This window comes from Pseudophryne corroboree, chromosome 1 (assembly GCF_028390025.1).
Source record: "Pseudophryne corroboree isolate aPseCor3 chromosome 1, aPseCor3.hap2, whole genome shotgun sequence".
Taxonomy (NCBI): domain Eukaryota; kingdom Metazoa; phylum Chordata; class Amphibia; order Anura; family Myobatrachidae; genus Pseudophryne; species Pseudophryne corroboree.
In genome coordinates this window covers 655,075,724-655,099,110 of record NC_086444.1, presented here as the reverse complement: position 1 = coordinate 655,099,110, position 23,387 = coordinate 655,075,724, and the positions used below count along the sequence as shown (strand labels likewise).

Genomic DNA, 23,387 nt, shown 5'->3' with positions numbered 1-23,387 from the left:
GCATCCCTGGTCACCAGGACCCTTCCTGAATGCCGAATCTGCGGCCCATTAGTAGATGAGTACTTTGCAGCCACCGCAGAAGAAACACCCTTGTCCTTGGAGACAGGGTTATCCGCTGATGCATCTGAAGATGCGATCCGGACCATTTTTCCAGCAGATCCCACTGAAAAGTTCTTGCGTGAAAACTGCCGAATGGAATCGCTTCGTAAGAAGCCACCATTTTACCCAGGACCCTTGTGCAATGATGCACTGACACTTTTCCTGGTTTTAGGAGGTTCCTGACTAGCTCGGATAACTCCCTGGCTTTCTTCTCCGGGAGAAACACCCTTTTCTGGACTGTGTCCAGAATCATCCCTAGGAACAGCCGATGTGTCGTCGGAAACAACTGCGGTTTTGGAATATTTAGAATCCACCCGTGCTGTCGTAGAACTACTTGAGATAGTGCTACTCCGACCTCCAACTGTTCTCTGGACCTTGCTCTTATCAGGAGGTCGTCCATTTTCTTTGAAGAAGAATCATCATTTCGGCCATTACCTTGGTAAAGACCCGGGGTGCCGTGGACAATCCAAACGGCAGCGTCTGAAACTGATAGTGACAGTTCTGTACCACGAACCTGAGGTACCCTTGGTGAGAAGGGCAAATTGGGACATGGAGGTAAGTATCCCTGATGTCCCGGGACACCCTATAGTCCCCTTCTTCCTGGTTCGCTATCACTGCTCTGAGTGACTCCATCTTGATTTGAACCTTTGTAAGTGTTCAAATATTTCAGATTTAGAATAGGTCTCACCGAGCCTTCTGGCTTCAGTACCACAACATAGTGTGGAATAATACCCCTTTCCTTGTTGTAGGAGGGGTACTTTGATTATCACCTGCTGGGAATACAGCTTGTGAATTGTTTCCAATACTGCCTCCCTGTCGGAGGGAGACGTTGGTAAAGCAGACTTCAGGAACCTGCGAGGGGGAAACGTCTCGACTTTCCAATCTGTATCCCTGGGATACTACTTGTAGGATCCAGGGGTCCTGTACGGCCCCAGCGTCATGCTGAGAAACTTGGCAGAAGCGGTGGAGGGCTTCTGTTCCTGGGAATGGGCTGCCTGCTGCAGTCTTCTTCCCTTTCCTCTATCCCTGGGCAGATATGACTCTTATGGGGACGAAAGGACTGAGGCTGAAAAGACGGTGTCTTTTTCTGCAGAGATGTGACTTAGGGTAAAAACGGTGGATTTTCCAGCAGTTGCCGTGGCCACCAGGTCCGATGGACCGACCCCAAATAACTCCTCCCCTTTATACGGCAATACTTCTTTGTGCCGTTTGGAATCTGCATCACCTGACCACTGTCGTGTCCATAAACATCTTCTGGCAGATATGGACATCGCACTTACTCTTGATGCCAGAGTGCAAATATCCCTCTGTGCATCTCGCATATATAGAAATGCATCCTTTAAATGCTCTATAGTCAATAAAATACTGTCCCTGTCAAGGGTATCAATATTTTTAGTCAGGGAATCCGACCAAGCCACCCCAGCTCTGCACATCCAGGCTGAGGCGATCGCTGGTCGCAGTATAACACCAGTATGTGTGTATATACTTCTTAGGATATTTTCCTTGAGGACGGCCCTATCTGGAGACGGTACCGCCACTTGTTTTGATAAGCGTGTGAGCGCCTTATCCACCCTAAGGGGTGTTTCCCAACGCGCCCTAACTTCTGGCGGGAAAGGGTATACCGCCAATAATTTTCTATCGGGGGAAACCCACGCATCATCACACACTTCATTTAATTTATCTGATTCAGGAAAAACTACAGGTAGTTTTTTCACACCCCACATAATACCCTTTTTTGTGGTACTTGTAGTATCAGAAATATGTAACACCTCCTTCATTGCCCTTAACAAGTAACGTGTGGCCCTAAAGGAAAATACGTTTGTTTCTTCACCGTCGACACTGAAATCAGTGTCCGTGTCTGTGTCTGTGTCGACCGACTGAGGTAAATGGGCGTTTTAAAGCCCCTGACGGTGTTTGAGACGCCTGGACAGGTACTATTTTGTTTGCCGGCCGTCTCTGTTGACATTATCACGTAATTCCTTGAATAAGCCATCCATTCCGGTGTCGACTCCCTAGAGAGTGACATCACCATTACAGGCAATTGCTCCGCCTCCTCACCAACATCGTCCTCATACATGTCGGCACACACGTACCGACACACAGCACACACACAGGGAATGCTCTGATAGAGGACAGGACCCCACTAGCCCTTTGGGGAGACAGAGGGAGAGTTTGCAAGCACACACCAAAAACGCTATAATTATACAGGGACAACCTTTATATAAGTGTTTTTCCCTTATAGCATTTTAATATATATAGTCATATCGCCAAATAAGTGCCCCCCCTCTCTGTTTTAACCCTGTTTCTGTAGTGCAGTGCAGGGGAGAGCCTGGGAGCCTTCCCACCAGCATTTCTGTGAGGGAAAATGGCGCTGTGTGCTGAGGAGAATAGGCCCCGCCCCCTTTTCGGCGGGCTTCTTCTCCCGTTTTTCTGAGACCTGGCAGGGGTTAAATACATCCATATAGCCCCCAGGGGCTATATGTGATGTATTTTTAGCCAGAATAAGGTACTATCATTGCTGCCCAGGGCGCCCCCCCCAGCGCCCTGCACCCTCAGTGACCGCTGCTATGAAGTGTGCTGACAACAATGGCGCACAGCTGCAGTGCTGTGCGCTACCTTATGAAGACTGAAAAGTCTTCTGCCGCCGGTTTCTGGACCTCTTCATTTTTTGGCATCTGCAAGGGGGTCGGCGGCGCGGCTCCGGGACGAACCCCAGGGTGACACCTGTGTTCCGACTCCCTCTGGAGCTAATGGTGTCCAGTAGCCTAAGAAGCCAATCCATCCTGCACGCAGGTGAGTTCACTTCTCTCCCCTAAGTCCCTCGATGCAGTGAGCCTGTTGCCAGCAGGACTCACTGAAAATAAAAAACCTAACAAAACTTTTACTCTAAGCAGCTCTTTAGGAGAGCCACCTAGATTGCACTCTTCTCGGCCGGGCACAAAAATCTAACTGAGGCTTGGAGGAGGGTCATAGGGGGAGGAGCCAGTGCACACCACCTGATCCTAAAAGCTTTTACTTTTGTGCCCTGTCTCCTGCGGAGCCGCTAATCCCCATGGTCCTGACGGAGTCCCCAGCATCCACTTAGGACGTCAGAGAAATATATGTTTCCAGGACGGCTGGAGTCAGAAAATCTGACTCGCTGTTTATCCTGTATGCACCCAACAAGCTGGGTGCTCCTGCTTCTAAGCAGACTATTGCTCGTTGGATTTGTAATACAATTCAGCTTGCACATTCTGTGGCAGGCCTGCCACAGCCAAAATCTGTAAAAGCCCATTCCACAAGGAAGGTGGGCTCATCTTGGGCGGCTGCCCGAGGGGTCTCGGCTTTACAACTTTGCCGAGCAGCTACTTGGTCAGGGGCAAACACGTTTGCTAAATTCTACAAATTTGATACCCTGGCTGAGGAGGACCTGGAGTTCTCTCATTCGGTGCTGCAGAGTCATCCGCACTCTCCCGCCCGTTTGGGAGCTTTGGTATAATCCCCATGGTCCTTACGGAGTTCCCAGCATCCACTAGGACGTCAGAGAAAATAAGAATTTACTTACCGATAATTCTATTTCTCGTAGTCCGTAGTGGATGCTGGGCGCCCATCCCAAGTGCGGATTGTCTGCAATACTTGTACATAGTTATTGTTAACTAAATCGGGTTATTGTTGTTGTGAGCCATCTATCCAGAGGCTCCTCTGTTATCATGCTGTTAACTGGGTTCAGATCACAGGTTGTACGGTGTGATTGGTGTGGCTGGTATGAGTCTTACCCGGGATTCATAAATCCTTCCTTATTGTGTACGCTCGTCCGGGCACAGTATCCTAACTGAGGCTTGGAGGAGGGTCATAGGGGGAGGAGCCAGTGCACACCAGGTAGTCCTAAAGCTTTACTTTTGTGCCCAGTCTCCTGCGGAGCTGCTAATCCCCATGGTCCTTACGGAGTTCCCAGCATCCACTACGGACTACGAGAAATAGAATTATCGGTAAGTAAATTCTTATTTTTTTCCCCCCAATGCTGGGCAGCGTTGAGCATCTACAGCAGGTTCAGACGCTGCTTGGCTCCCCCTGCCCCTTTTTGTGCACACTGCGCATTGTGACATTATGTCAGGGTTCATGCTGCACAGCCTGATGCCAGCTACCCGGACCTCAGTGCCCGCAGCAAGTGGACCCTCCCTCCCGTCCAGAGGATGTTGAGTTGTGTGGGCTGGCGGAGGACATAGAAAAATGTAAATTTTATTTTATAATCCCGAGTGGCCGCCCTAATCTAGCCTCAGTATACCAGGCAGTGTAAGATGCCTGGTGCGCGTGAGCTGACAGGTCCTGTGCATCTGTGCTAGCGTTGGGCATCTTTTTTTGACAAAAATGCATCTTAGTTGTAATGTGATGTGGCTAGGAAGCACCAGGAGACTGTGATATGCGACACTTGTATATCTGTGTGCGACTAAGTCAAGTGACAGGGCTCTATGCTGCCCTCTGCCAGCCCCGCCCTCTAAGTGCATGATGTTGTGCAGAGGTTGCGGTGACCACAAGCAATAGAAAGTGTAGCACTGTGCGGAGCATCCAAGGGACGCTTTGAGGGGAACTGCTCTCTGCGCTGCGGCCCCTGTCGCACAACCCTAGATATGGCCCTGGTTGCACTTATTAATAATGCACACATTTATTTTGTCAATATTTCATGCTTTTTGAGAGCATAGGGCACTAATTTTATAAGAGGATATGATCGTTTCTCCTACTACTCTGTACCCCCGTACTGCTATAGATGTACATCACGTTTGCCTATTTCTATAACTTCCTAGTGGATGCTGGGGACTCCGTAAGGACCATGGGGAATAGACGGGCTCCGCAGGAGACATGGGCACTTTAAGAAAGAATTTAGATTCTGGTGTGCTCTGGCTCCTCCCTCTATGTACCTCCTCCAGACCTCAGTTTGAATCTGTGCCCGGACGAGCTGGGTGCTGTTCAGTGAGCTCTCCTGAGCTTGCTGTAAGAAAGTATTTTGTTAGGTTTTTTATTTTCAGGGAGCTCTGCTGGCAACAGACTCCCTGCATCGTGGGACAGAGGGGAGAGAAGCAGCCCTACTCTCAGAAGCTAGGTCCTGCTTCTTAGGCTACTGGACACCATTAGCTCCAGAGGGATCGTACACAGGATCTCACCCTCGTCGTCCGATCCCAGAGCCGCGCCGCCGTCCCCCTCGCAGAGCCGGAAGACAGAAGCCGGGTGAGTATGAGAAGCAAGAAGACTTCGAATCGGCGGCAGAAGACTCCGTTCTTCACATGAGGTAACGCACAGCACTGCAGCTGTGCGCCATTGCTCCAAACACACCTCACATACTCCGGTCACTGTAAGGGTGCAGGGAGCAGGGGGGGGGGGGGGGGGCACCCTGGGCAGCATATGGACCTCTGTTGGCAAAAGTACTCATATATACAGTTGGGCACTGTATATATGTATGAGCCCCCGCCAAAAAGATATGTATTTTAGCGGGACAGAAGCCGCTTCTCCCTCAGCACTCACCAGCGCCATTTTTTCTCCACAGCTCCGCTGAGAAGAAGCTCCCCAGGCTCTCCCCTGCAGATCACGGTAGAAAAGGGTAAAAGGAGAGGGGGGGCACATAATTAGGCGCTAAAAACACAATATACAGCAGCTACTGGGTTAACATTAAGTTACTGTGTTATTCCTGGGTTATATAGCGCTGGGGTGTGTGCTGGCATACTCTCTCTCTGTCTCACCAAAGGGCCTTGTGGGGGAACTGTCTTCAAAAAGGGCATTCCCTGTGTGTGTGGTGTGTCGGCACGCTTGTGTCGACATGTCTGATGAGGAAGGCTATGTGGAAGCAGAGCGGGAGCAAATGAATGTGGTGTCTCTGCCGACGGCACCGACACCTGTTTGGATGGATATGTGGAAGGTTTTAAATGATAATGTTAATTCCTTACATAAAAGGTTGGAAAAAGCTGAAGCCTCAGGACAGTCAGGGTCCCAACCCATGCCTGATCCTATGTCGCAGAGGCCGACAGGGTCTCAGAAGCGCCCACTATCCCAAATTATTGACACGGATACCGACATGGATTCTGACTCCAGTGTCGATTACGATGATGCAAAGTTACAGCCAAAGTTGGCTAAATCCATCCGTTATATGATTATAGCTATTAAGGATGTGTTGCACATCACAGAGGAAACCCAAGTCCTTGACAGGAGGGTTCATATGTATGGGGAAAAGAAGCCGCAGGTAACTTTTCTCCCCTCACACGAGCTCAATGAGTTATGTGAAAAGGCTTGGGAATCGCCAGATAAAAAACTGCAGATTTCCAAAAGGATTCTTATGGCGTATCCTTTCCCGCCAACGGACAGGTTACGCTGGGAATACTCCCCTATGGTGGACAAAGCTTTGACACGCTTATCCAAGAAGGTAGCCCTGCCGAACAGGATACGGCTACCCTCAAAGATGCTGCGGATAGAAAACAGGAGGGTACCCTGAAGTCCATTTATACACATTCAGGTACCTTACTGAGGCCGGCAATCGCGTCGGCTTGGGTGTGTAGTGCTGTAGCAGCATGGACGGATACCTTATCTGAGGAACTTGATACCTTAGACAAGGATACTATATTAATGACCCTGGGGCATATTAAAGACGCTGTCCTTTATATGAGAGATGCTCAGAGAGACATTAGCCTACTAGGTTCTAGAATAAATGCTATGTTGATTTCTGCCAGAAGGGTCCTGTGGACTCGGCAATGGACAGGTGATGCCGACTCAAAAAGGCATATGGAGGTTTTACCTTACACGGGTGAGGAATTGTTTGGGAGGGTCTCTCGGACCTGGTCTCCACAGCTACGGCTGGGAAGTCAAATTTTTTGCCATATGTTTCCTCACAGCCTAAGAAAGCACCGTATTACCAAATGCAGTCCTTTCGATCACAGAAAAACAAGAAAGTCCGAGGTGCGTCCTTTCTTGCCAGGTGCAGGGGCAGAGGAAAGAAACTGCACAACACAGCTAGTTCTCAGGAACAGGATTCCTCCCCCGCTTCCACTAAATCCACCGCATAACGCTGGGGCTCCACAGGCGGAGCTAGGCCCGGTGGGGGCGCGTCTCCGAAATTTCAGCCACAAGTGGGTTCACTCCCAGTTGGATCCCTGGGCAATAGATATTGTGTCTCAGGGATACAAGCTGGAATTCGAAGAGATGCCCCCTCACCGATACCTCAAATCGGCCCTGCCAGCTTCCCCCTTAGAGAGGGAAATAGTGTTAACTGCAATTCACAAATTGTATCTTCAACAGGTGGTGATCAAGGTTCCCCTCCTTCAACAAGGAAAGGGTTATTATTCGACCATGTTTGTGGTACCAAAACCGGACGGTTCGGTCAGACCCATATTGAATTTAAAATCCCTGAACATGTACCTAAAAAGGTTCCGGTTCAAGATGGAATCGCTGAGAGCGGTCATTGCAAGCCTGGAAGGGGGGGGATTTTATGGTGTCTCTGGACATAAAGGATGCATACCTTCATGTCCCCATTTATCCACCTCATCAGGCGTACCTCAGATTTGTGGTACAGGATTGTCATTACCAATTTCAGACGTTGCCGTTTGGTCTCTCCACAGCTCCGAGAATATTTACCAAGGTAATAGCGGAAATGATGGTACTCCTGTGGAAGCAAGGGGTCACAATTATCCCATACTTGGACGATCTCCTCATAAAAGCGAGGTCAAGAGAGCAGTTGCTGATCAGCGTAGCACGTTCTCTGGAAGTGTTACGGCAACACGGCTGGATTCTAAATATTCCAAAGTCGCAGTTGGTTCCTACGACTCGTCTGCCTTTCCTGGGCATGATTCTGGACACAGACCAGAAAAGGGGTTATCTCCCGATAGAGAAGGTTCAGGAACTCATGACACTGGTCAGGGACCTATTAAAACCAAAACGGGTGTCAGTGCATCACTGCACTCGAGTCCTGGGAAAGATGGTGGCATCATACGAGGCCATTCCCTTCGGCAGGTTCCATGTGAGGACCTTTCAATGGGACTTACTGGACAAATGGTCCAGGGCCAGGGTGTCTCTCCTGTGGTGGCTGCAGAGTGCTCACCTTCTCGAGGGCCGCAGATTCGGCATTCAGGACTGGGTCCTGGTGACCACGGATGCAAGCCTCCGAGGGTGGGGAGCAGTCACACAGGGAAGAAATTTCCAAGGTCTGTGGTCAAGTCAGGAGACTTGACTTCACATCAACATCCTGGAACTAAGGGCCATTTACAACGCCCTACGTCAAGCAGAGACCCTGCTTCGCGGTCAACCAGTTCTGATTCAGTCAGACAACATCACCGCTGTGGCTCATGTTAACCGACAAGGCGGCACAAGGAGCAGAGTGGCGATGGCGGAAGCCACCAGAATTCTTCGCTGGGCGGAGAATCACGTAAGCGCACTGTCAGCAGTGTTCATCGCGGGGGTAGACAACTGGGAAGCAGACTTCCTCAGCAGGCACGACCTCCACCCGGGGGAGTGGGGACTTCATCAAGAAGTCTTCGCACAGGTTGCAAGTCGGTGGGAACTGCCACAGGTGGACATGATGGCATCCCGCCTGAACAAGAAACTACAGAGGTATTGCGCCAGGTCAAGAGACCCTCAGGCGATAGCTGTAGACGCCCTAGTGACACCGTGGGTGTTCCAATCGGTCTATGTATTTCCTCCTCTTCCTCTCATACCCAAGGTGTTGAGAATCATAAGAAAAAGAGGAGTGAGAACAATACTCATTGTTCCGGATTGGCCAAGAAGGACTTGGTATCCAGATCTGCAAGAAATGCTCACAGAGGACCCGTGGCCTCTTCCTCTAAGACAGGACTTGTTGCAACAAGGGCCCTGTCTATTCCAAGACTTACCGCGGCTGCGCTTGACGGCATGGCGGTTGAACGCCGGATCCTAGCGGAAAAAGGCATTCCGGATGAGGTCATTCCTACGCTGATAAAGGCTAGGAAGGACGTGACAGCTCAACATTATCACCATATATGGCGAAAATATGTTGCTTGGTGTGAGGCCAGGAATGCCCCTTAGGAGGAATTCCAGCTGGGCCGTTTCCTTCACTTCCTACAGTCAGGAGTGACTTTGGGCCTAAAATTGGGTTCCATTAAGGTCCAGATTTCGGCCCTATCCATTTTCTTTCAAAAAGAACTGGCTTCTCTACCTGAAGTTCAGACGTTTGTGAAGGGAGTGCTGCATATTCAGCCCCCGTGGTGTTGAGTTTCCTGAAATCCCACTGGTTTGAACCACTCAAAACGGTGGAATTGAAATATCTCACGTGGAAGGTGGTCATGCTACTAGCATTGGCTTCGGCTAGGCGTGTGTCAGAATTAGCGGCTTTGTCACATAAAAGCCCCTATCTGGTTTTCCATGCGGATAGAGCAGAGTTGCGGACCCGTCCACAATTCCTGCCGAAAGTGGTTTCATCTTTTCATATAAACCAACCTATTGTGGTGCCTGTGGCTACTACTGACTTGGAGGATTCCGAGTTGTTTGATGTGGTCAGGGCTTTGAAGGTTTATGTAGCCAGAACGGCTAGAGCCAGGAAGACAGACTCTTTGTTTATCCTGTATGCTTCCAACAAGCTTGGTGCGCCTGCTTCAAAGCAAACTATTGCTCACTGGATCTGTAACACGATTCAGCAGGCTCATTCTGCGGCTGGATTGCCGCTGCCAAAATCAGTTAAGGCCCATTCCACTAGGAAGGTGAGCTCTTCTTGGGCGGCTGCCCGAGGGGTCTCGGCATTACAGCTGTGCCAAGCGGCTACTTGGTCAGGTTCAAACACTTTTGCAAAGTTCTACAAGTTTGATACCCTGGCTGAGGAGGACCTTGTGTTTGCTCATTCGGTGCTGCAGAGTCATCCGCACTCTCCCGCCCGTTTGGGAGCTTTGGTATAATCCCCATGGTCCTTACGGAGTCCCCAGCATCCACTAGGACGTTAGAGAAAATAAAATTTTACTTACCGGTAAATCAATTTCGCGTAGTCCGTAGTGGATGCTGGGCGCCCGTCCCAAGTGCGGACTTCTTCTGCAATACTTGTATATAGTTATTGCTGCAATAAGGGCTATGTTATTGTTGCATCAGGGTTGAACTGATGCTCTGTTGTTGTTCATACTGTTGACTGGGTAAGTTTATCACAAGTTATACGGTGTGATTGGTGTGGCTGGTATGAATCTTGCCCTGGATTTCCAAAATCCTTTCATTGTACTGTCAGCTCTTCCGGGCACAGTTTCTCTAACTGAGGTCTGAAGGAAGGGCAGAGAGGGAGGAGCCAGATCACACCAGAATCTAAATTCTTTCTTAAAGTGCCCATGTCTCCTGCGGAGCCCGTCTATTCCCCATGGTCCTTACGGAGTCCCCAGCATCCACTACGGACTATGAGAAATAGATTTACCGGTAAGTAAAATCTTATTTTTGGTTCCTAGTGTATTGATAAACTGCATTCTTGGCCACCACTTTTTGCTCATGGCAGTTGTTATTTCATTGTTTTCAATCTAGTTAAACAAGAATATCTTTATATTATTGTATGTTTTTCTGCAGTGGAAACCATATATTTCAAGGACTGGCTGCCGGTATTGCAGTGAATGAAAATGGAAGAGGTCAAATAACAGGTATTGTGCAATGCTTCTTTAAAAAATAAATGTCAAAATGAACATACACTGTTGTTTATTCTATGGACTCCCTAGTAGGAGACTGGTTTACATATATTTGTGTGCATAGTGAAAAGCCTTACTAGCAAACAGTCAATTCATTTGGTAATTGCAGGCATGTTAACCATGAAGGCAGGTTGGATAAAAATTTTGCAGGTTTGGGATTATTTGGGGGTAAATTCAGTAAGCGGTGGGTTTGCTATCATTTTGAAACCAATGGGCATTGCTGGCAGTTTAGGGGGTTAAAACACAGTATTTAATACAGTATGCATCGGTTGTGCCAGTGTTTTTAAGCTGGTGGCAATACCTATCGGTTTCTACACCTCTATCTCACCACAAATGTAGCACACTTTTCAAGCACTGTACAGATCCCTTGGATGTCTGCAAAATAGTGAAGATTACCAAGTGTAAAAAAAAAATTACGCTGTGGGAAATATATATGATATTGATAATCAACCCTACTCCTTGAAACCTAGGTTACAAGAAAAAAATAATTCAGGAGGGCAAAGTGTGTGTGGTACTGCATGATTTTTTGCAGTCCTAAGCCCCATAGAGAACCTAGCCCGGGTGCTAACTGCCATAGGGTTAGTGGAATGATGTAGGGGACACACCCACACTGCTGGTCTCCCCTCTCTTCTACAAGCCCTGGCTGGTCAGTGAAGGTTAGTGGAAAATCATGATTACTCCATGATGTTTTTGCCCCCAATTTTTCTACTACTAGTATAATTGAGGCCTAGGGCTGGTTATCACTTTGGGAATCTGCACAGACCCTAGGGATCCTGGGTATACTGTAGGTGCAGCTCTTATGTCAGATATGCCTGTCTGAGAGCCTAATTCAGACCTGATAGCTGTGCTGCAAATTTGCAGAGGTCTTCGATCAGATAGTCGCCGCCCAGGGAGAGTGAAAACCCGCCTCGTGCAAGTGTGCAAATGCATGTGTACATTGAAATCAAAATTTTCACACCATTCTGCCGCTGTTTGGCGTCGCTCCTGCGCATTGCGGTGCATATGCATGCGCAGTCATTCCATAATCGGCCGCCGTGCGAATTTGCACAACAGTGATCAGGTCTGAATCGGGCTCTGAGTCAGGTACTTATTTGGATAGGTTTGTGGTGGGTTCTAAACCTGCCAATTAATACATCTGAGGTTTCTATGCTAATGATAAAAACATTGATGGTGCTTTGAAATGCATTTGCTTTCTAAAGTCTGGATTCTCTGTGGAATTGCAGTAACTTTGACTTTAGTAAATCTGCTGGGTGCAATTCCACCGGTAAAATGCAAAGAATGTAAACTCAGATGGCAACATGTTTTTGAGACATGCCTCTTAAGGTCACCTATTCCCTCAGATACTGCTTAAATATCTAAAGTTAAACATTTAAAAAAAGTACTACAGAGTAATTTGATGGTATACCTGTACATAATATATTGTACATTTACATAGTTATATAAAAATAATGACATTGTATCTAGTAGTGCTGATAAATTATCATCAGCTGACTCAAGAGCAGAAAGAGACTCTGGTGACTTGGTTCCGTAACATACTGGCCAGGTTTGATGGTGGTCACTCTGGGAAATCATCAGTGGTGATGATTTCTGGATCTACAGTTTCAACTCCATAACCAAACAAAAGTCGACTGAATAGACACCAGTTGGAGGTGTGCCGCCACAGAAGTTCTGACATGGTCGCAGTGTGGCCAAGCAGATGGTGGTTGTTTTTATGGCCAAGACTGGTCATGTAGCTACTGTATCACTCATGCAGCAGTACACCATTACTGGGGACTGGTACGCCAAGCAGTGTCTGCCAAAGTGCTGGAAGCCAATTCCAGGTGACGTCCAATAACTCACGCTCATGGTATCCTTCTCCATCATGACAATGCACCTGCCCACAAGCCCAGGTAAGTGTGTTTCTGGCCCATGAAAGCATCCAGGGCTTGGTCATTTGCCATACAGTCCAGACCTGGCCCCCTGTGACTTCTTCGTTTTGCCACAAGTCAAGCGCAAGATGCGTGGGATTCATTTTGAGTCACCTGTAGCTGCAGTGGAGACCTTCATCCAACATGTAGAAGACATACCTGCTTTGCACTGTTCCAACTGTTTCACTAAGTGGTTTGAGCGCATGCAGCTTTGCATAAACAGCTCTGGCGAGTACTTTAAAAGAAACTGAATGTTCACTTTGTAAATATAATACTTTTTGTGTATCTAGAAATGTATTGCACACCCCTTGTATCTGGTGCTTAGTTTGTCCAAAAAGTTACAGGTTTCTTCTGAAATATAGAAAAGACCTAAGGAGGTTGTGTTAATAAAGTGTTGCACACTACAAACTTTCAGAACAGTTCCAATATGAATTTGCATATAAGCAACAGTGTCTGGAGCTGGATTATTGTATGCAGCGTATATAAACCGGGACTCGCATTAATGTAGCTGATGTTTTCTAAGTGGCTCTAGAACCATTGTCTCTGGTGTCATGATTAATCTGCAGTACATATGATTTCCTTCCCTCAGACTTCTGTGTTAGTATGTTCTAGCTGGCGTTTGTAATGCAATGTCATTAGGTTGCGCTGACTTGCTCCCTTAGGATGACAAATATGACTCAATAATTACCCATCCTTCAAAGTTGTAAAGACTCTTCCTGTAGCCAAAAAATGAACAACTAGGCTGAATCTGCATTTTTATATGTAGTTCTAATTATTATGTAATACTGTATGCTTAATTAACTCTAGGGTCACATCATTTCAGTATACTTGGTACCTCTCAATACTGAAGTATTTTGATAGTTCTCTATACGTCGTTTGGAGGAATCTTTCTTTTTAGACAAAAGTTCATTATTCTCTATCTTCTTTCATAAACTAGCACTAAACTTAGTGAGGGGTTGTCACATAGGAAAGGGTATAGATAGACATAGAATAAAATGAAACCCATAAAAATGTGGTAACTCTAATATGCAGGCAATTTTTTTATGTAGAATATATTAATGGAATAAATACATACATTACTCAGAGGGAGATGTATCAGACCTTGGGGGAAAAATAAAGTATCAGCCAATCAGCTCCTAACTGTCATTTTACAGTCATTTATCTCATTCCACTTTTTCTCTCTAAGGTTCGATGCATCTCCTCCTCAGTTAAAGTGTATGGCCATGTGCTAAAAAATGAATTACTTGGCTGATGCAACATTTTAAACTGTATATGGGTTATTCAATTTGTCCCGAGGGTGCCGGGTGATAAGTATCGCCGCCGGGGGCTATTTAATTGGCCCCAATAAGCCGGCGCGTGCCGCAGCTTATCGGGGGTTTTGCTTCGCCTGCCTCCGGCAGGCGAAGCAAAGTGCCCGATAACAGCCCCGTTTTCATCCGAAAATGGGGCTATTTCACCCGAAAACACACAGGTTTCACTGAACCTGTGTGTTTACGGAAGAAAAATCAGGTTTTACCGGCCGAGATAATTAAATAGCCTGACCGCAGCACCCGAAGAAACATCAGGGGTTTTTACTCCAGATGTCTCTTCGGGCCAAATTGAATATCCCCCTATGTCTGTTACTTCTATGTGTGTATTGGTGACTTTATCATAAGCTCTAGTTCTCTATAAACATTTGTGTAGGTGGCTATGTAGTTAATCATTATGAATCATCAGGTAACTGGATTTCATGACAAATTTGAGCCTCCATGTTAGTATAATTGCTTTTGTGAATGGCATACAAGCTCCTATACCCAGGGAAGAGCTCCCTTTACATCTGGAAGAATTCTTCACATTTGACTGGCCTCAGCACAGAACTGTACCCTAATCGTACAATGACTTATATAACTCATGAAATCACATCTGACCAGGCTCACAAATTATCTGCACGAGTTGAACATACACATTAAAAGCACCTTATAATAAGAGTAGACAGTGTATGCTGTGCCCAAGTGGCTGAATATCTACTTCACATTCTAGAGCTTGCAAAAATTACTACAGCAGTAAGTAGGTCAGTGGCATTCAGTTGGATACTTGTTCTCAAAGCCCCCAGATACTTTTTCTCTATACTGAATTTTTTTTAAAGATGAATGCAGTCTATACAAAAATATTTTTTTCTGAACATACAGATGTAGTACACATCAAATTGTCTTTCAACACATGCAGTACGGGTTCTCCACTCAATATATTAAAGTTAAACACTAAACCATTTTTTTTGCAAACTGTTTTTATTGATTATCAATCAGTAATGCCGAATACAGTGAACGTATTGTACAAGAGAGCTGAGAACACTGAAAAAATAATATGCAAAATCAGTAACCGCACATCAAAACATCAAGTACACACATGGTGTAGCAAGAAAAAAATGTTTTGTATAAATTGACCGTACCTTCCTCTAGTCTAAGAAAAATAAATAAACACTGTTTCGAAACTCAGCACATATGGTAGTGTCAAAAACACAAATTAAGAAGAAAAGAATATAGAGAAACAAGACTAGAGAAGAAGAAAAAATGAGAAGAGAGACGACAGGAAAAAGAAAAGGGAAAAGAGAAAAGAAGGAAGCCTCACAGCCCAGTTGTTATAGAAAAATAAGGAGAAAAAAGCTCCACCAAGATGCATCAATAGAAAATATGCATTCTACCAGCCTATAGGAAGGAGAAAGTTAAACAATAGACATCCAGCCAGTCTCGCGTTTACACCTACCTACCACCTGGGCAATTGTGTAGTGATTTATAATGAGCAGATTCCTTGTACAACAGCCAGGGGTACCAAGTAACTATAAACCATTGTTACGTTTTACTTGCACTTCCATGAATAGTCATATGGTTTGCTGTGTAAACATTATAAATATACAGTATAAGGCACTTTACACTGAATGACAGATGCTGGCATTAATAAATGATTACAGTACACACATCCTGTGTTTTCATTTTGCAAGTTTTGATGCAACCCTGGGCTTAATTGAATCTCCCCCTAAAATGTAAATGATTACCTTTATACTTTTGTGCTTTACAGTCAGCACAAAATTAAAATAGTGGTCAGTGAGATGTAAAAATGTACTTTAAAATAATTGGGATTGATATTAGTCTGTTTAAAAAATAGACAACTGCACAAATATACAGACATTATTATATGTGGAAAGATAAACATAATAGATAAATAAGGTTACACATTGATGCAGTGACCTAATTCCTGTTTATACGCACTTGCCTACCCAGCTGTAAATGTTTAGGGTACTGAATTGTTAATCATCTCAAGTGAAGCTGCCGCCCAGGAAAAAATATTAATGCTCACCAAAGCCATTGCAACTCATTCACAATTGTGTACACATACAGTGGGGATTGAAAGTTTGGGCACCCCAGTCAAAAATTCATTTTAATGTGCAAAAAGAAGCCAAGGAAAGATGGAAAAATCTCCAAAAGGCATCAAATTACAGATTAGACATTCTTATAACATGTCAAAAAAAGTTTGATTTTATTTCCATCATTTACACTTTCAAAAGAACAGAAAACAAAAAATGGCGTCTGCAAAAGTTTGGGCACCCTGCAGAGTAATACCTTGTACTGCCCCCTTTGGACAGCTGAGACCTGGCAGTGTCATGGATTGTTCTCAATCATCGTCTGGAAAGACCAGGTGATGTCAATCTCAAAGGTTTTAAAAGCCCAGACTCATCTGACCTTGCTCCAACAATCAGCACCATGGGTTCCTCTAAGCAGTTGTGTAGAACACTGAAACTGAGAATAGTTGATGCTCACAAAGCAGGAGAAGGCTATAAGAAGATAGCAAAGCGTTATCAGATGCCCATATCCTCTGTTCGGAATGTAATTAAGAAATGGCAGTCATCAGGAACAGTGGAAGTTAAAGCAAGATCTGGAAGATCAAGAAAAATATCAGACAGAACAGCTCACAGGATTGTGAGAAAAGCAAGTGAAAATCCACGTTTGACTGCACGATCCCTCCAGGAAGATCTGGCAGACACTGGAGTTGTGGTACACTATTCCACTATAAAGAGATACTTGTACAAATATGGTCTTCATGGAAGAGTCATCAGAAGAAAACCTCTTCTACGTCCTCACCACAAAAATCAGCGTTTGAACTTTGCAAATGAACATATAGACAAGCCTGATGCATTTTGGAATAAAGTTCTGTGGACCGATTAGGTTAAAATCAAACTTTTTGGCCGGAATGAGCAAAGGTACGTTTGGAGAAGGAAGGGTACAGAATTGAATGAAAAGAACCTCTATCCAACTGTTAAGCATGGGGGTGGATCAATCATGCTTTGGGGTTGTATTGCAGCCAGTGGCACAAGGAACATTTCACGAGCAGAAGGAAAAATCGATTCAATAAGATTCCAGCAAATTTTGGACGCTAACTTGATGCCATCTGTGAAAAAGCTGAAGTTAAAGAGAGGCTGGCTTCTACAAATGGATAATGATCCTAAACACACCTCAAAATCCACGGTGGATTACATCAAGAGGCGTAAACTGAAGGTTTTGCTATGGCCTTCACAATCTCCTGACCTCAACATAATTGAAAATCTATGGATAGACCTTAAAAGAGCAGTGCGTCACAGACAGCCCAGGAATCTCAAAGAACTGGAAGACTTTTGTAAGGAAGAATGGGCGAAGATACCTCAAACAAGAATTGAAAGACTCTTGGCTGGCTACAAAAAGCGTTTACAAGCTGTGATACTTGCCAAAGGGGGCAGTACAAGGTATTAACTCTGCAGGGTGCCCAAACTTTTGCAGATGGCATTTTTTGTTTTCTGTTCTTTTGAAAGTGTAAATGATGGAAATAAAATCAAACTTTTTTTGGCATGTTATAAGAATGTCTAATCTGTAATTTGATGCCTTTTGGAGATTTTTCCATCTTTCCTTGGCTTCTTTTTGCACATTAAAATGAATTTTTGCCTGGGGTGCCCAAACTTTCAATCCCCACTGTATGCAGCCTATATGCAACAATGAGGAACATTGACTGCTAGGGCAAACTTATGGCTACACAGACTGGACATGGCAGTAGCGACACTGTTTTGTTAATGCATGATCGACCGCAGCTGAAGACAGATACATGCCGCCAAACTCTGCTTTAAAATCTCACTGTGACCGTGAATGCATAGGTACCTTGGAATGTGAGCAATGAGATTACAGCACATGTGCAGTCTGCTGATAATCACACCATTGTGAAACAATCAGCATTGTGTACAAACATGAATTAGGCCCTAAGAAAAGAGACTTGACAATAGACCAAGCTGAAACTGAAGAGGCTAAAGGTGGGTACATACTAGACAATATTTTAAGAGAAATGGACGATTGTGATACTTTGGAATGGCATATCGTTTAAAATCGTCCAGTGTGTACGCACTATGCAGTGCTGATGTGTACTCTCACGCGTCATCAGTAAAAATCCTCCATCGGACTGCATGCAGGTCTGACTGGAAATATCGCCGGCGAGCACCATGCAAGGCCCCCACTTCCCCTGCTGTTGCTGCCGCTAGCAGCCCCGCCGGGTCAGTCGCTGCCAATATCACACTGGTTACACATCATCTAGTGTGTACCCAGCTTAGGAGAAACTTGATCGAATTGATAACAGCCTTCTTTTTGACTATATTAACATAATCTTCAATGATATCTCCTTTTTGCAAAGATACTAAAGTGTTCTATTCTTTAACAGAAAATGTAATCCGTGAAAATCAGTGGGGTGGAGTGGATATCCGCAGAGGTGGTGACCCCGTTCTCAGAAGTAATCTTATATGTTGTGGGTATTCGGATGGCGTGGTTGTGGGAGAACGAGGCAAAGGTCTTATTGAAGGAAACACCATTTATGGTAAATTCATTTTTTCTCTATGCATCAATACATTACTAAGTTGCAATGAATCTTACTATTGAGTTGTATACTTTCTTAAAAATAAAGAAACATGACTATAATATAGGGCATCTAAACCATTCCCATTAGTTATGGTGAATGCCAATCAATACGAAAAAGTAAACTGCAAGGAGTGCTGTTCAAATCATTATAAAACAGGAGGCTGTATCCAAGGCAGATAGTCTCCCATTTGTTATGGTAATGTGGCCAGGAACTGGAACTGCTGTTGAATAGGTGAAACTTAAGGTTTATTCTTTCACTCTGCAAGCATCTTCTTGATGATGACTCTTACCAGCTGCCTAGCCTAAAGGGGGGTATCCACGGGAGAGATGTGTGCTGAGCGAACCGCTCAGCACACATCTCTCCCGCCGCTCAGCACAGCGAGATGTGTGCTGAGCGATGCGGGGGGAGGACGGGGGCTGCTCATTTCACCCAGCGGGTGCAATGAGCAACGTGCTAGATTGGCCTGCATGCAGGCTCAATCTAGCAGCGGCGATAGCGATGTGCGGGGCCGCGCATCGTTATCGCTGAGGGGGCTACACACGAGTGATCTGTGCTTAAAATCTAAGCAATCTAGTCAGATTGCTTAGATTTTAAGCATGGATCTCTCCGTGAGTACCCCCCTTAACCCTAAGAGCACTATATCTGGAAATGCATCTATTCCTGCAATGAGTTGTCTTGCTACAAGGTTACTGTTTAGGTGAGCAAGAAATTATCCACATACACCTGTTTCAATTTACTATGGTTAAAAAAGCAGTATGTCCGTACGCGTGTAGTATGGTTTGCCGGCTGTCGGGGTCCCAGCGCTCAGCATACCAGCGCCGGAATCGCAACCACCGGCATACCAACAGCATGGTGAGTGCAGTTGAGCCCCTTTCGGGCTCGCCACGCCACACTATCTATTCTACCTCCAGGGGATCGTGGACCCCCAAGAGGGAGAAAAGGTGTCGGTATGCCGGGTGTCGGGATTCTGGCGCTGGTATACTGTGCGCCGGGACCCCGACAGCCGGCAAACTGAAGACCACCCTGTCCGTACGGGTGTGGTATGTTAGGTAGATAAGACTTGGGTCAACAGTGTCTAGGTCAACCACTTTTGGTCGACAGTAAGTAGGTCGACATGGTTTCTAGGTCGACAGGAACTCTAGGTCGACATGAGTTTTTTTTTTACTTTTTTTCGGGTCGTTTTCTCTGTACAGTGACCGGGAACCCCAATTAGCGCACCGTGTCCCCTCACATGGCTCGCGAGGTACCTCGCTGCGCTTGGCACAGGTTACCGTACCCAATTGTAGTCCACGTGGATCGTAAAATATGAAAAAGTTCTAAAAATGAAAAAACGTGAAAAACTCACATCGACCTAGAACATGCCGATTTAGAGTCCCTGTCGACCTAGAAACCATGTTAACCTACTTACTGTTGACCAATAGTGGTCGACCTACTTACTGTCGACCTAACGACCGGATCCCGTCTGCACTGAGTGATTCTAATTAATGTAACTGTTTTTAGAAATAGGTTTCTATGTGCAAAATATATAGGGGGAGTGAGGATTGTAGTGGTTAACAATTAGGTCCCCAATGTGATATTGGGGGTCATTCTGACCTGTTCGCACACAGCGGTTCTTCGCTGCGGTGCGAACAGGTCGGTACTGTGGCTGTGCGGCACCCGCAATGCACACGCGCGTCACCGGGCAGCGACGCCGCCAGCGCAGAAAGTGATCACAGCGGCGATTGCATGAAGACTGACAGGCGTACCCGGCCATCAACTGACCGTTTTCAAGGCATAGAAAGGCGAACGCAGGCGTGTCCAGGCGTTTGGAGGGCGGATGTCTGACGTCAATCCCGGGACCTTCATCGCTGGATCCGTCGCACAGAGTAAGTAGGTCTGACCCTGGTCTTGTTTTGCAGGAAACTTTTTTAGCATAGCAGGGCTGCACAAGCGATCGCAGCCCTACTATGCTAAAATACACTCCCCCATAGGCGGCATCAGGTTGATCGCACGAGCAGCAAAAAGTTGTTACGTGCAATCAACTCGGAATGACCCCCTTGGCCCAAGTATCTGTTTGGATACTCTGCAGCTTTTACAAAGTGGCTCTGTCAGTGGCAGATGTTTGAAGGACAGAATCAATGCTGGGTGTCAGACAGGGAATATAAGATTTGCTGGGGAGGAGATCATGAAGGTCTGGGCACTTACGAAAAGATTTCCTTTTTTTTGTGCATACTTTTTAAATTGGACATAAAGCCCGTAGGCCATATTCAAGCATTAGCAGAAGTAACCTAAAAGATTTCTAGGCCTGTGTGTACTTGGGATTTGATCAGGTTTCTGTTTATATTTCCCCCAATATTTTTTCTCCAATCGCCAGTACTCCTCTCAAACTGGTAGCGTGATCTGGGGTGTCAAGCACAGGCAATAGAATGTACAGGGGGTTCACTTCATGCACAAGGTAATGGGGGTCAGTGATAGTGCACAGTGTGCATGGGTGAGGTCACTGGCTTGAATAATTCTGGGGTTTTGTTGGTCAGCCTGACCTTATGGGGACCCTTTGTTTTAAACCTGTGTTGTTTCACCCAGTTTATTTTATTCCAAAAAGGCTTGGAGGGCTGCCTTCAGCACTAAGCCACACAATGGGAATGTCTTCGCAGTATCTGTTTCTCACAGAGTGGCTACAGATCTTTCAGACGATACGTAATTTACAGTACATACATTGTATTGCAGTTTAAGTTTCAGTGTATACACATACAAGTGGAAAGTGATTAATCTATCTCCGTGTTTCCCAACCACAGTCCTCAAAGTACACTAACAGTGCAGGTGCATTTCCATTATTGAGGATTGATTGTTATACAAAAATAACTGAGGTACTGTACTAAGTCACATTTGTTCTCGGCTATGGCTATGCTTAATACCTGGACTGTTAGTCTGCCTTGAGGACCGTCCTTGAGAACACCAGATCTGTTTGAAGGAGAGATGGTCCTTAGGGCCTTTTATGTTATTTGAACATCCCTGGTACCCACCTTTGCTCTACCAGGCGAGCAACTGTAGAATGTAAAAAGTACCCTGAACCAATTCATTTCATGTGGGAAATGATATACTGTAATGGAAGGACAAGTGTTAGTCCTTATCTATCTATCTATCTATCTATCTATCTATCTATCATGAAATATTTGCTTTAATACTCCATGGTCGTACTTACAGGTTTCCCTTGTGCCTTTCCTATCTCTAGGTTAGGAAATTTGTATGTTTTCTGTAGTGCAAAGACCTATACTTGCTTACAGAGACATCGGCATCAGGGGGCAGGGCAGAGACTGAGCCCAACCTCAAACAGCTTACTTGATTTACTTGATGTAAGTCTCTAAAGTTAGGGGTGCAGTACAGTACATATGGGCCATTGCTATACCTTATAGTAAGATTAGTACTCTCATAGAGCCAGTTTGAAAGTAGAAGGCTAACCAGTCAGAACAATAAAAAAATGTGTGCAGCCAGTCCAGTGGACACTATAGCAACAAACCAGAATTACAAATGGGTCAAGCATGATATTTCGACATGGACATAATGCATACTTCAGACTGAAAAAAGAAGACGGAATCAGCTTCTTTATAGCAGCACTCGTTCCCTTTCCACAAAAAAGATTGTTAGATTAAAATGGTAGTACTTTATTAAATGACCAACATGTTAATTAAAAAGATCCAATACCCATATGTGATGTGTATCACTTTATAATTATCACATACAGTATGAAGTATTATATGCTTCCCTTATTTTGGGGGTCATAAAAAGCGAAATACTGTATGTAAGATGTAGAAAAGAGTAACGTGTAGAGAGAAATATAAAGAAAAATTATTCTGTGTAAATAAAGAAGTGGTTTAAAACAAAATGCTTATGCACTGACTTTATTCCATAATCATGTGTATTCCCATGATGTTTCTAATTATATTCTGTTCCTACTTCTCCACTGTCATTTTTCTTAGCAGTGATGTGTAGTAATAGTTACAAATGTAACAGTATGGTCACAGGTGTTTACTGATTCCCTCTTCTGTCACAAACAATATGTGTTAATACTGTGTAATATTATATAACTCCCCATCACAAACAATGTGTGTTAATACTGTGTAATATTATATAACTCCCCGTCACAAACAATGTGTGTTAATACTGTGTAATATTATATAACTCCCTGTCACAAACAATGTGTGTTAATACTGTGTAATATTATATAACTCCCCCTCACAAACAATGTGTGTTAATACTGTGTAATATTATATAACTCCGTCACAATGTGTGTTAATACTGTGTAATATTATATAACTCCCCGTCACAAACAATGTGTGTTAATACTGTGTAATATTATATAACTCCCTGTCACAAACAATGTGTGTTAATACTGTGTAATATTATATAACTCCCCCTCACAAACAATGTGTGTTAATACTGTGTAATATTATATAACTCCGTCACAATGTGTGTTAATACTGTGTAATATTATATAACTCCCTGTCACAAACAATGTGTGTTAATACTGTGTAATATTATATAACTCCCCCTCACAATGTGTGTTAATACTGTGTAATATTATATAACTCCCTGTCACAATGTGTGTTAATACTGCGTAATATTATATAACTCCCTGTCACAAACAATGTGTTAATACTGTGTAATATTATATAACTCTTGTCACAATGTGTGTTAATACTGTGTAATATTATATAACTCCCTGTCACAAACAATGTGTGTTAGTACTGTGTAATATTATAAAAACAACACTAAGCGAAGTACACACTTATCAAGCTAAATTGTATATCACATTTCCCTTTCAATCTGGCTGTTAACAGAAAAAAACAGCATCAATACAGTA

At 44.8% G+C, this 23,387-nt stretch overlaps 1 protein-coding gene across 1 annotated transcript in view; it reads left to right on the top strand.

Moving 5' to 3' along the window:
* Positions 1-23,387, top strand: part of FBXO10 (F-box protein 10) — a 287,024-nt gene that overhangs the window by 208,856 nt on the left and 54,781 nt on the right. The window contains exons 7-8 of the mRNA XM_063914662.1: positions 10,621-10,691; positions 18,353-18,505. Coding sequence (XP_063770732.1) covers positions 10,621-10,691; positions 18,353-18,505 — 224 coding nt within the window. The remainder of the gene's footprint in view (positions 1-10,620; positions 10,692-18,352; positions 18,506-23,387) is intronic.